The sequence below is a fragment of the Cylas formicarius genome, unplaced genomic scaffold, assembly GCF_029955315.1.
Source record: "Cylas formicarius isolate icCylForm1 unplaced genomic scaffold, icCylForm1.1 PGA_scaffold_7__23_contigs__length_41026272, whole genome shotgun sequence".
NCBI lineage: Eukaryota > Metazoa > Arthropoda > Insecta > Coleoptera > Brentidae > Cylas > Cylas formicarius.
In genome coordinates this window covers 32154220-32167972 of record NW_026844352.1, presented here as the reverse complement: position 1 = coordinate 32167972, position 13753 = coordinate 32154220, and the positions used below count along the sequence as shown (strand labels likewise).

The 13753-nt window shown below is 36.2% G+C and overlaps 2 protein-coding genes across 2 annotated transcripts; one reads left to right on the top strand and one right to left on the bottom strand.

Moving 5' to 3' along the window:
• Positions 1 to 2775: 2775 nt before the first annotated feature.
• On the top strand, positions 2776 to 4832 carry LOC132705713 (leucine-rich repeat-containing protein 15-like). The gene is made up of 2 exons (XM_060676518.1): positions 2776 to 3039; positions 3681 to 4832. Exons 1-2 carry the CDS (start codon positions 2806 to 2808, stop codon positions 4380 to 4382), a joined length of 936 nt encoding a protein of 311 aa, XP_060532501.1. The 5' UTR covers positions 2776 to 2805; the 3' UTR covers positions 4383 to 4832.
• Positions 4833 to 4846: 14 nt separating this feature from the next.
• On the bottom strand, positions 4847 to 5425 carry LOC132705121 (uncharacterized). Its single transcript, XM_060675554.1, has 3 exons — positions 5414 to 5425; positions 5194 to 5358; positions 4847 to 5137 (listed from the first exon to the last, which is right to left on the bottom strand). The coding sequence occupies exons 1-3, from the start codon at positions 5423 to 5425 to the stop codon at positions 4847 to 4849; spliced, it is 468 nt and encodes a 155-aa protein (XP_060531537.1).
• Between the last annotated feature and the right edge of the window lie 8328 nt (positions 5426 to 13753).

Below are 13753 nucleotides of genomic sequence, written 5' to 3'. Positions count from 1 at the left end.
GTTTGCGCTTTTAAATACATCAGTACCTAAATACTTTTATTTCTACAAAGACGTTATCGAAAATTTATAAAGTTTGAAGAAAAAAAAACATTTTTTTGCCGAATGCAAACTAACCAAAAAATGTTTATTTATCATTGGCGAAAATTTATTTTATTTTATTTTTTCGAAAGCGGTATTCGTTATTCAATATGAATAAATATCGTAAAACCAAAAGTCAACAAAAGATTAAAAGTTCATGAGAAATCGCAGAGAAAATTATTGTTAATTCCGGAAAACTGTTTTTCGCAATTGACTACTAATTTTTACAAACCATGTGTGGCCCGTTTAATAGGGGCCTACGGGGGTTGCAAGAAAAAATGAAATACAAAAGTTCTTTCTATTAAAATGACCTTTATTTTTTTTATTTTCCTAATCGTCACTTTTTTATATACAGAGTGGTAAAACAAAGTTACATTTTTTAAATAGAACACTCCAATTTTATTGCATTTTTGGATAGTCCCTTCAAAGACAAATTCAACGATATATACATATTTGAATATGAGTCTGTGATGCACCATTTCGAACTTGTTAGCGATCATCTTCAGAATTCGGGTTATGTTTAAACCATCATTGTTGGGTTGATTAGTAACTTTTTAAATTTTTTTTCGTCTATTATTTTTACGAAAATAATATTTTCTTAAAATACGTGGTGTTTGCACGTTTCGAAAAATGATACTTTTCTCAATTTTCTTAAATGAGACACCCTGTATATTATTGGATTTTCCACTTTAATAGCAATTTCAATAATATAATATAGTACGGGTCTCTGACTTACCATTTTCTCTTAATTGGCAGATAAAATTAACAACTGGGTATAAGATTTAAATATTTAAGATATGAAACAGGGAATTAGTTCCTTATCAACTTGCTCACAACCGTTTTAGAGCGAAGTCATATTAAAAACTGAATATTAAGCTTTACACAATGTTGTCAAATTTTGCAAATTACTTATTTCTACGTAAAAAATTTACAAGTAAAATTAATTAATTAGTATATCCTTTTTCTAAATGGTAATGGTTGAGACGTAGTTCGTTTCATCGAGATAGTGTATTGCCGCGCGAACTCGTTGCTGCACTTGGCGGTTTAACTTTGTAAACCATATCTTTCAATGCGGCCCACAAAAAAAAGTCAATCGGGGTCAACTCTGTTCTCCTCGCTGGCCAGGGGATGGTTCCGCCTGTCAAATCCGGTCTCTGATGCTGCCAAATTAAATTCGAATGCTGTCTTTGGGGAATATTATTATGTATAAGAGACCGAATTACATTCGTTAATAAGTTTAAATATGGTACGAATGTTAAATTTTGCTCCAAATTGCGCACCATACTTTCGCGGATCATGGCCGCTGCTGGTTTACTTCAAAAACACATTTTTCATCTTCTAAACTCCATTAATGTGTATTTTTTCTATTAAATAATACCACGGAAGTTGTAAATATTGATTCATCGACCCAAATTATATTTTGAAATATGTTATCTAAAAAATGCCTATCCATCATTATCCTGCAAATTTCGAGTCTTAAAGTTAAAATCTGCTTCTGGTAATTTTAAACATGTTTGAAGTGTGGTTTCGTCTTACGTCTACAGCTGAGAGGTCTCTGGAGTATTTTCAAAAAGCAGAGGAATATCTAGCTGCATATTTTCATCTAAAACCGTTCTGTTCCTACTTTTTTTCTCTAAAACACTGCCATTCGTTCGAAACTGCTGGTATATTTTGGGTAAATATTTTTTTCCTGGCAATCGCCCATGGAGAAATTTGGCTCTATAATTTTTCATCCTTGGTATACGTTATACAAAATAGACTTAACTCAAGCCCAAAAAAATAAGCTTAAAATATTATAATACACTGATACCTGTCAAAAAAGCATTACCATATTACCACGACACGGAACTACTATTGTTTTTAAAACTACTGCGATGATTATGTCAAAAAGGTCAAGATTAACAATATCATCAATTTTGTGTTTGTGTATTTCAACAGGCAGGTTTCTATATATTTTTGTGGTCTATATTATTAAGAATATGGACATTTTTGTAAAGTTTTTTTTCATTTAAAGACCTTATTTACAAGATTCTTAAATTATGAATGTAAAAGAATTTATGTATTATTAGAAAATAATTGTTAATTAATCCAAAACGGTAAGTCAGAGACCCGTACTATATTTTAAGAAAATATTTTAAATTTGATCATTGCCTGAAGAAAAGCACTGTATATAAAAAAGTGACTATTAGGAAAATAAAAAAAAGGTCATTTTAATAGATACAACTTTTGTATTTAAATTTCTTTTGTAACCCCCGTAGGTTTCGAGATAAGGTATAGGCCCCTCTTAAACGGGCCACTCCGTACACTACTGTTAGAATAAATATGTTACATTAAAAGTGTTAATATTATTCGAAAATTGTCAAATTAATACCGATAATCGATGCTAAAAATGTTTGGTAACAAAAATAAATGAAAAATTTTGACAACCAGAATCAAATCATATCACCGGCACATGTTTTTTCCTGTAATTTTAAAATAAATCCCGAGTACTAACATTATTATTCATTTGTAACGCACTCATTTTCGATATATTTTGGCCTTGGTGGCGTCAACGAACCCGAATGTTTTAACACGACTTCGAGAGGTGTCCCAAGAGACAAAAAAAGACACAACAAACGCTTATCTGCAGGCATATCCCAGCAAAACAAAACAATATAGGCGATAAGACATCTCGCGCAATACCCGTCAGTACACCACAAAGACAAACATCTCAAACTATAAACGAAAATGTCCAAATTGGATTTTGCGTTATTAACGGTCGCCTTGATCGTATCGGGAGTGTATTCCGGCCGGCATTCGTCGAAGAAGGCCTCCGACACCGCCAAGTTCCACCGCCAATCGTTAAGCGACGAGCCGCTTAGGCAGCGTCACCAGAAAACCCCAAATGAAAACGTAAAGAGAATTGAATTGCAAAACTGTACAGGAGCGATAGGCGTTAGTACTTTGAGCCTCTTCCCCAAGGTGAGCGGACGGTCACTCTACCATAAGCAGGACAAGAACGAACGACGTATACTTTTTGTTGTTTGTATTTTTACGTATTTTTGACAAGACAAGGAAATGGCGAATGAGATTCATATCAAACTTCCAGTTTTTTCGATTTTTGCAAATGAAGTGGATTTTGGTGTTATTGCCACTAAAAATTCTTCCTTCCTTTCTGTTTGTTAACCGACCCGATACAGTCTAAAACTTTTAAAAGTTTGTTTAGGTTCGTTCCAACACCGAATCAATAACAGTGTTTCAGCTAATTTAGGATTTGGATTTGAGCATGCGTGGAACCTTTCCTAAATATGTGCCTGTCTGATATGTCAGTATTTCTATAACTTACAAATCATTAACACTTGATGAAGAATCTGAAATTAGACAATGTAAACATATTTTACAAAGAATACTTCCCTGCTTCCAACATTTGAAGACCCCAAACAATAATCAACACTTGACCCTAAGCAAACTTTTTTAACAATTAAAAAATCATAAATCCTAAAACTCTGAATTGAAAAGAGACACGCTACAATGTTGGCGGAATTTAAAAGCGACATTTCTTGTCCTGTTTACGTCTGGTAACTGCTCATACTCCTCCAATTCTTCGAAGATGGTGTTTTTAGGCTCAAAAAATCACGATCCGCGATTCCGCAGTAGAAACATTCGAACCGACACTAAACCTCACCGACCTAATAGTCATCAAATCGAAATTTCCGACCATCGAGGACACCTTCGCATTGAAGTTCTCATCAGTCAAGAACCTGGTACTTCTCGACGACGACAACGTTACCGTTAACCCCAACTCCTTGAAGTCGTTTAGGAACCTCTCCACCCTCGTCCTGTCGAAGGTGCAACTAGCGACACTGCACGTCACCAAAGATTGGTTCGACGGCCCTGCTACCCTTAAACAGGTAAACCTCGCAGGCAACGGAATCCAAGAAGTCGCGGAAGATGCTTTCGAACGAGCCACTAGCGTGGTCCGCTTAGACCTGACGAATAACAACATAACCTCACTAGCGGCGAAAGTTTTCGAACCGCTGAAGAAGATCAAGGAGCTGGGCCTCTACGGGAACCCTTTGAAGATCGATTTGACAACGTTCGAGGTGATGGGCGACAGCTTGAAAGTCCTAGGACTACCGTGGGAGTCGGCGAATCAAATAGACGCGAAGGAATTGACCGCCAAACTGCCGAAACTGAAGAAAGTCTCTTTCGGGCGAGAAAACTTACCTCAAAACGCGGAACTGGAGGACTTTTGCGCCAAGTTGAAGGAAGCGAAGGTGCATTGTAAATCAGATAATGTCTTCAATGTAGCACAGCTGCTCTGAATACGCAAACGAAAGTTTTGTAATAAAATACGTTTATTTTAACAATATGTACACAGTTTCGTAACAAAATCACTGCACTACGACTATAAAATTCATCCCCGCAAAGCGTAAAAGGTCAGCGAGTACCTGAAATAAAGCCACCGTTTAAAAAAACCCAGAAATATATGTTGCACACCGTGTAGAAGCAGAATTCGGTTAGGAAGATAGGCAACCCAATATATAGCTCAAGTTAAATAATATTTCACTGTGAATGGGAAAATTTCTTAAGATTTTAGCAAAGCGTTTTTTTTAACAAGAGGTGGTGAATACTGCGAATGAAACAACATTTTTTTTGTAAATAAAATGGAGTCTGCATTTTGGTAGACAGTTTTTTTTGTGCGTTGGCAATAATAAGGAACCAAAGGAAATTCTTTTTATTTCTTTGGCGGTACGTTCGGTACCAGTCATCCGAGCACTCACCTAAATCACCACCCATGGTCGAAACCGTGGTGGCTGCTGCCGATCACCACCGGTACCTTATTTTCGATGACGACCGGATACGGTACCTTGACGGGATACGAATTTTCAATGGTGACGGGATACGGTTTGGGTACCGGATAAGGTACTTTGACCGCATAGGGTACATGAATAGGAACCTTAACGGGATAAGGCACTCTTCTTTCCACCGGTACAGGCACCTGTTTCTCAACCGTTACTGGGTATGGTTTGGGTACCTCTACCTTGTAAGGCTTGGGTACAGTGATTTTAACTGGAACCTAAAGAGAACTGTGGGTTCTAAGGAAACCAGGATTGGTTGAGCGACGTATCTCACCTTCACTTTGATAGGGACGTGTTTAACCACAGGGTACGGCTTGGGTATGTAGACCGGGTACGGTTTGGGGACGTGAATGGTCTTTACATCGTGAAATCCTCGCTTTGATCTCTGATGGACAGCATCAAACTCGCAGGAGGCTACACTTAGAACGCATAGAACAATCTGGAAGAGAAATGGCAGAGGTACCACCAGGCGCCAGTCGACGTTACGCACTTACAAAGACCCTCATGTTTCCGATACTGAAAGCCACGGCCGTATACTGAACCCAAACCCATCGCAAGTGTACTATATATACGTTTACTTTCATCGTAGCACCCTTATCGTCTTTCTCCGTTTAATTAAAAAAAAAAAACCCAACCTGTTGGAATGTATGGGCAAATTTCTGCATGAAACGCCAAATCAACGCGGAAACGATCACTTCCAAATATGACCCGGGTAATTTCCGACACGCTTACGTAATCCTGAACAATTTACTTACTTTTGTTCTGTTTAAAAAAAAAAGTGTATCGTTTTTCTCCGGCGGGCTGAGCAGTGGCGTACCGCGCCGCGCCTTTCTTTATCTCCTTTGCCTGTGCCACCAAAAATATTGCGCATTTATTGCTTTGACGTTACAGTACGGACCTGCGCAGGACCGTGGTAAAACTCACACCAACAGATGTTTATTCTGCATTAAGTGGCTCTTGCCTGAGATGGACCGTAACGAATATAAAATTTAAATTTTTATTTCAAACGTAAATGGACCGTTTTAAATTAGGTTAAGCATTGATGTTGCGAGGGATTTTCGAATCAGTTGAAGCGTTTATTTTAACATTAGGTGATATGTACCGCTCTTAAGAGTTTAATCTCAAATGCAATATGTTCGTATATATTACGGAGGTATTTGACTGTGATGCTTCCAGGAAGTACGTATTTATATATCTGATTCTCGAGCTTTGATCCTGATTTTTGTTTGGTGTGTTGGTCGATTAACAATATTGCTCTTCTTGTATTTTTGTGTCTTCTACATTGTTTTTTCTATTTGTAAATAACAACAAACTATAGATGATATTCGCGGTTCGACAGCACAACAAAACGCACATGAAATCTTCAGAATACCCCCTTATCATTGTGTATTTAACCCGATTGAGATGATTTGGTCTGAGTTGAAAGCGCCTATAAGAAGAAATAACACCACCAAAACTTAGTGATAACCGTAATTTGGCAAGAAGTAGCTAAAATATCAGTAAACTGGTCTAACTGTGAAAAACGAGTAATAAAAAAAGAAAATATTGATCGAGAACGATTAGTGGCGAAGTTGACCATTAAACTAGTTGGTTAGTGACGACTTTTTAAGTGACTGATACTTTGTTATCATTATATTTAATATTTTGTATATTAATAATGATACTATGTGGAAATGTAATGAAATAGAACGTAATAAATAGTTACACTTTTTACTTCGGAGCTTGTTTTATAAAAAGTATTACAGTGGCCTGTGGAAGTTTCTTTGAAAAATTAATAAATTGTTACTTTGAACTAATTTTGAATCCCGCTTGTTCCATAGTAGATAAATTCCTAGGACGGTTCTGGAATGGTTACGGGTAAGGGCCTGCTCGACAGGGTGTTCTATAAGGGGCTGCGGTTTTGGAATAATAAACAGTAGGCAAAGTTAATCAAGTAACCCAAAAACGTTATAATAGCCAGTTTTACAGTTCTGAATAGTTTCTTTTATTAATTTTTAAGAGTTAGACTTACTATCATGGGTTTTTAAAGTTTTAAATAATACGTAACAATTGAGGACTGCAGGTGTCTATCATCGTCGGGTATCTTTTCAAGACAACGTCATTGGTCAAAACATCGGAAAAATTAGATTGCTTCATAACAGCTCTAATAATTATATAAATAAGAAGATCTGTTACGAATTAAATGTTACGCCTATGGCGCGAGAAAAAGGACACTTTCAAATCAATTCCTGGCGCCTGACAGTATATTAGAACGCGTTAGGTTAGATTAAAACCGATATACCTACGCTCGTGTAATTTTTTTATATCAGAAAAACGAAAGTTTGAAGATTGACGCTGCGAGAGTGTGACCGAAAAATTTTTTCACACACTACGACCGGAGTGTGATATATAAACAACCGCCATTGAGCGATAGGCGTTTGTTTTGCGCGCAAATAATTGGAGAACATAACACCGCCTCGGAAAACAGAATATCAAATTTAAAATGTCCAACATAGTTCAAATTTTAATAATAGTACGAAGGTCGAACCGCAGAGTGTATAATTCCTTGGAATTCCTGTGGAATTCTTAGAGATTAATCTGGAATTCCTTCATAATGTACACCAAAATTCCTCATTCGTAAACTTATTTTCTTTCCTTCGTTCCTATTAATTGCTTTACAAAACAACGAAGTAAACAACTAGATGCTTTTCTAGCGTTCGCTATTAGGTAGGTCATTCCGTCGTTAAATACGAAATCAACCGGCACGTTAATGCTTACAATACGTAGTTTCGTTATTATCCGCAGGTGCTTTTATTTGAAAATAATAAGCCTGTTCGACAGTTAAGCATAAGAATAATAGTGAGTAGTATTGTTTTCGATACTCCTGGTACAGTACAGCGGCCCTACTAACTCGGCTCTATTGTCGGTTGCCTACCCCGTTGGCGAATAACTCTTCCTGTAAACCGCTTCGTAGAAGTTTAAAATTAATTTCCAACAAAACGACTACGAAACGTTCGGTACGACCATCGGTCTTGGAATACATTTCGTTCAATTATCGAAGGCAAGGTGATTGTGAGCTCGCGTTCAGCGTCGAGTCACGCTCTATTATGTTTCGTTAATTAACCCCAGAATATATTTCGCAGTTCTTCCTGCAACGGTTCACTTTTACCGACCGGCGCTTGTACTCGCGTCTCCGAAAAGCGCGGAAAATGTATTTGTTAATAACTCGAGAGCAGGTTTATTGATGTTAAAAAATAAATAACAATTTCTTACAGAAAACAAAATTAATCACGGCAATTAGGTCAAACACAGGGCAAGGCAAAATCTGACAACGCCTTACGACGGGGGATTTGACAAAAATCGACAGGCATGTAGTTTTCCCGTATCTATTATATACGGGCAGCGCCAAAATTTCCCGACCTGAATATGAAAGAAACAAAGTAGAGTAACAATGTTTTATTATTTTTCAATCCCCCTTAACTTCAATACACTTATTATATATCTCTTTATTAACAACTTAATCCGTTTAAAAAAATATTCTTTTGGTTTGTCTGCAAAATGAGTTAAAACAGTCTCTTTTAACTCAACTTCGTCGTTAAACCGCCGTCCACGTAAGTCCTTTTTCAAATATCCAAACAAATAATAGTCGTTGGGGGCCATATCTGGACTATAAGGAGGATGATCTATCTGTTGGAACGCACACTCTAAAATGGCAGCTTGTGCAACACCAGCAGTATGGACACAGAGAATACAGTGTGGAATCTTCGTTCGGGTTCAAGTTTTATCTCAACAATTTTATTAAACCTAATTTTTATGTACATCAGTGAAATTTTTCATACTTGGTCGAGATCTGAAATGTCAATATCGCTCTCAGAACTATCGCCAGAATTCACGCTAATTATAAGTTCATCCACGTTGTCTTTTCATGACATGTTGAATATAATTACAACAATTTTGTTCAGTAACATGTTGAAATGCGTCATCTATTAACGAACGAACATTTTCTGTATTGAAATCGGAATTGTTCATTGTGACATATCGTTTGACTTGATTCCATACCATCTCGATAAGGTTAAGCTCACTCTCAGTTATTTCTACAATTTTGTATTTGTCATACTTATTTCTGTATGAGTGGGCGACTACCAGCAGCACTGATTTCAAGTACGAGTCGTCAAAGAAAATGTTTTTTTCGAGCAACCAATCATGAATTTCGGCATTTTTCTACAATTTCACTGAATATTTAAATTGACAAGAATGATAGGAAGCATTGTCCATAACAACATTCTTTTGTCCTTGGTAAATTGGGAATTAACGATTCCTCATTTAGTCATGGTAAGCGCCTGGTCAAGAAATTTAGATGTAAAATTACACCCCTCTTTAGAAAACAAAAATAAGCTTATTTTAAAATAAAAATTTGTGATCAAGACAAACCTTGAAGAGTCACATATTGTTTATAAGGTATATGAATACGGTTTAAGTCATTTGAATAATAATGGAACTAAGCGATCCCTACCTTTTACCATACCTATGTAAGTTTGTTTTTTATTCATTGAAAATCCGGTTTCTTTCGTCTCGCCATTATCGAAAAAATTCTGTCCGTGGCAGAAGATGTGGCAGGACTAATGAGGAGAAACCTTTTGTCTAATGATTAACAACAAATAAAAAGTCCGCCAAAACGCCAGGCAACCAACAACGCAACGCTTAATTCTGTAAAAAAGAATAATTTTGTTTAAAATATTCAAAAAGTAATCACGCTAATTTGGAAATAAATAAAATTTAATGGTTCTCCCCACATGCTAATTGAAAAAAATTCTCAACATATATAGCCGTGAAACGACCCATTTCCATTCAAAATTAATTAATTCTGATGCAGATGCAGATCTTAGATTAGGAAATTAGTCACGCCACCTTGTCATCGCGTTATTGAAAAAAGCGGGATATTTGTCTCCTTGTGAGCAGCCCTATTCGTTAGTTTTCAAAACTCACTTTAAATCAATAATACCGAAAACCGAATAATAAGACTCTGCGCAGTTCAACATGTCCGCTGCCAGTTTAACAATTCGACAGTTTCCCATTTCAACGTGGCATTTTTTCGGCAGGGTTTCGCCAAAATATGCCCAGATCCCATTAAATTTTCAGAGAAATAGTGCGAGTGGAAGGAGATCGCTGTTTAAAAGTAAAATTGCTCAAAAAGTAGATTAGTGTGTAAAATTTAACAACAAGTGCAGTAAATGGCATTTGACTCACGAGTTCATTTAACGCGGGTGGGTCGCAGCGGAGCGAGTGTTTAATAAACCGCTCTAGCGTGCGGGAAACATCACTTTACCACTTTACGGTCATGTCAGTCAATGTATTGGTGTTGTTTTGCGAAAATGTACCCAAAAACTAAAGGTCGTAGAAAAATTATAGTATGCAACACGTTCGGTAAACTTTTTAAGTCATTCGTTTATTAAACACTCGCTCTGCTACGCACCGCTCGTGTCAAATAAACTCGTAAATAAAAAGCCGTTTACCGCACTTGTTGCATAATATACTATTACCGAACGTGTTGCATACTATACATTTTCTACGACTGTTAGTTTTTGGGTACAGTTTCACGAAACAACACGAATACATTCACTGACATGACCGTCAGAATTGACAAACGTCAAAATATCCGATTGCTCCCAAACCCGGGAACGGAAAATCCCGGAAATGTCCGAAGTAGCTCGGATCCATGGGAAACGAAACTGACGTGGTAATTAGGTATTTTACAGACGGGAGTAGAAAAAATCTTTCTTCGCCCTTGTTTACGAGATTGTCATAGCCGCCTGAAGCGTATCAGTTTTCCTGTTAAAGCTAATAGCTATATGAGTTTGCCTCGATAACGCGCTACCATAAAACGAGGAAAGAACTACTGCGCGGAATGTAGAAGTAGAAATGATCGTCTGCGACCTCTGCGCGTGAATCGGTGCCATTAACGGCCGCGACTTTTCAAGCCGAACGTTTTTTTTTTTCGACATTTTAATGGTCGGGAGATCTATTAGATTAATTGACGATAATGGTTATCGAAACCTTGCAGTTACCAAGGCCCTGGGGGCTGCGTTCCTTTCCTAGTTATACTTTCAAATCGGTTTCGGAACGGCTAAAATTGGAAATTAGACCCAAATAGCTTTTCTGATAGGACAAAATTGAGCAATTTATAATTTCACGTTGTTTCTTATCGAAAATAAATAAAATTATTTTTCCACTCTCGACTGACCCAATGTCATGGACGTGGCAACGTTGCTCAGACGGCATCACGACTCCGGCAGAGGTTCCGCATCTTTAATTTTCGATATCGATATGATTTATCGACACGACTTGTGGCTTCCGACATCGCGTAATCGCCATGATCTGGCGGCTAGCTAGGCCCGAAACGCATATGGCCAAGGAATGGCACCTATTCGTGCGTATTAAACACCGTTTAAGACCGCATTGAATTTATAATTATTGGATATGGCGAGTACCTAAGCGGTCACGTTTTGAGTTTACGTAATATGAAGTCTTTTTGCTATTTGAACGCAATCAGCGATCTGCGTTGGACAGAATCGTGATTCGACGTATCCTATGTTCCAATCCACTCGAATTGAACTGTGCATTTTGGATCATAATGACAACAATGTAAATCTAGTTCCATCTGGTGCGCTTCTAGGGTCCCACTTGAGCCTCTTGCTTTAATATTCTTTATTTCTTCTCTTTGCTGACGACTTAAAGTTATTAAAGAAAATTATCATCCCCGATGACTGATGGGCTAATGGAATGGATCCCAATATGTCAAAGCGAAAAGTAACGAAAATTCACTATAGCAAAAGTTTTTAATGACTGTATGTGAATGATATTTTAATAGTATCTCACTGGAGTGATCGGATCAATCCGGCTATTTAAGTTTACTTATCAATCAATATCAGCCACAATATCACGACTACAATATAACGCTATTCATACTAATTCCCGTAAATACATAACCAAAAAAAAAAATATACGTTAAAAAAATAAAACAAAAGATTATTAGTTAGAAGCGGGAGTAAAATAATTAGGATTATTTGATTAATAGACTAAAATAACACCAAAAGTCAAAAGGGTAATGAAAAGTCAACAACAACAACAAATTGAATGAAAACTAAAATGAAAATGATTGGATTGGAATGTAATTATATTAAATTTATTAGCCATTGGTTTGTCATGATCAGGTACAGTTTAGTCTAGTTCTGGATACGTTTATTTTTTTTGTCGTACTTTTTAAGCTAGCCATATTTTTTCATTAGCAGCTAATGAATTCTCGATCTCTCCTGACATAGTAGCCATTTGTTTAGTCGAGATTTAAACAAAGTTAAAGAATTCATATTTTCGATTTCAATCGGTAGCTCACTGTGGATATTTGGGGTTAAGTACAAAAAGAATCTTTGTCCTAGTGAGGTGTTGGTTTGAGGAAGGTAACCTGTTACTACTTTGTGCCTGGTGTTATGATTATGCTTTATGGTTTGCTTTTTTCTTATATTGTCGCATTGCTATACTTTGCTTTACTTGAATATCTAAAATTTCACTTTCTCAGAATAACTTATTTCTTTCATATAGTTGATTCTTGCCATAAATTATTTTTGATATCCACTTTAGAGTTATTTCTAGCGTTCTAAGATAAGTTAATGTGGTTGAACAAGTGCGAGATATAAGGTTCTCAAGTACGACATTTCAAAATATGTTTTCAATTCTTTAAATTTTCTGATTAAAGATCTTAAGCGGTTAGTTTTGGTTAGTTTAGTTAGTCAAGTATAATCCTTAAAAATTTGATTGTAGTTTTATATTTTATTTACACAGAATGATTCGCATTTATTTTGATATTCAGTTCTTGGAAGTCTGGGAGAGAGTCGGAATAACATCCATAAGGCATAAAATTACTCTTTTTGTAATTGCTGGTTAAGACATGGTTACTCAACCATTCAAATATATGCTGTAGGTCATGTTCGGCTTTTTTTTTAAGTGCTTGCCAGGATTTACCTCAGTAGATTATAGCAGAGTCGTCCGCAAAGCATATTAGTTCTCCAAGAGATTTTATGTTAAATGAATTATTCATATAAAGTATAAACAATACTGGGACCAAAACTGTCCCTTGGGGAACGCCAAACTCTACATTTGCTTCTTCACTAACCACATTTCCTACTTCAATTTTCTGTGTTCTTTCAGAAAGAATTTTTAAAAAAATTACTACAACACCGCTGATACTATATTTATTTATTTATTAAATTACTTGCTCTTTGAGACACAAAGAGGCTAAAGTGCCCTCTTGAGAATCCAAATATAAGTACATAATATTAAAGTACATAATAAAAAAAGAAAAAAGGAAATAAATATATGCGATGAATTGAAATATTGGATTGAAAAGGGCATCAAACCGCCAATCTTATCACAGAGAAGCCGAATGAAAAGAAAAGAAAGAAAAATGAAAAGGTTCTGACTTATTTATTTATTATATGGTAAACTTTAAATAAGTAAAAACAGGAGAAAATTACCAATCAGATAACGGTCAGTGTCTTCTTTAAGGAATCATGTGAGATCGTAAAGAAATCCAGGTTTAAACAGTCAAGGATTGCAGCTCTCAGGATACGTATAGTTATTGGTGTTTCTAAATTAAATTTCTTAACTAAATTAAATGAAATTCTTGCCAATATCTCAGAGGAGTCCACACGGCTATTAAAAATTTTATGCAAGAAAAGAATATCAGTGAATTCTCTTCGATAATCCAATGTTAAAAGTTTATAATGCATTCTTACGTCGTTTAAATCCTGTGGTATTAAGTTAAGATTTTCTTTATAAGGGAGGTATTTCAAAAATTTGCT

What these genes read in the sequence shown, in the direction of transcription:
- LOC132705713 (XM_060676518.1), top strand. Translation starts at nt 2,806, where the DNA reads ATGTCCAAATTGGATTTTGCGTTATTAACGGTCGCCTTGATCGTATCG. An exon ending in CTTTGAGCCTCTTCCCCAAG is followed by an intron (nt 3,040 to 3,680) that starts GTGAGCGGACGG and finishes TGGTGTTTTTAG; the next exon opens with GCTCAAAAAATCACGATCCG.
- LOC132705121 (XM_060675554.1), bottom strand. An exon ending in ACGTCCCTATCAAAGTGAAG is followed by an intron (nt 5,138 to 5,193) that starts GTGAGATACGTC and finishes AGTTCTCTTTAG; the next exon opens with GTTCCAGTTAAAATCACTGT.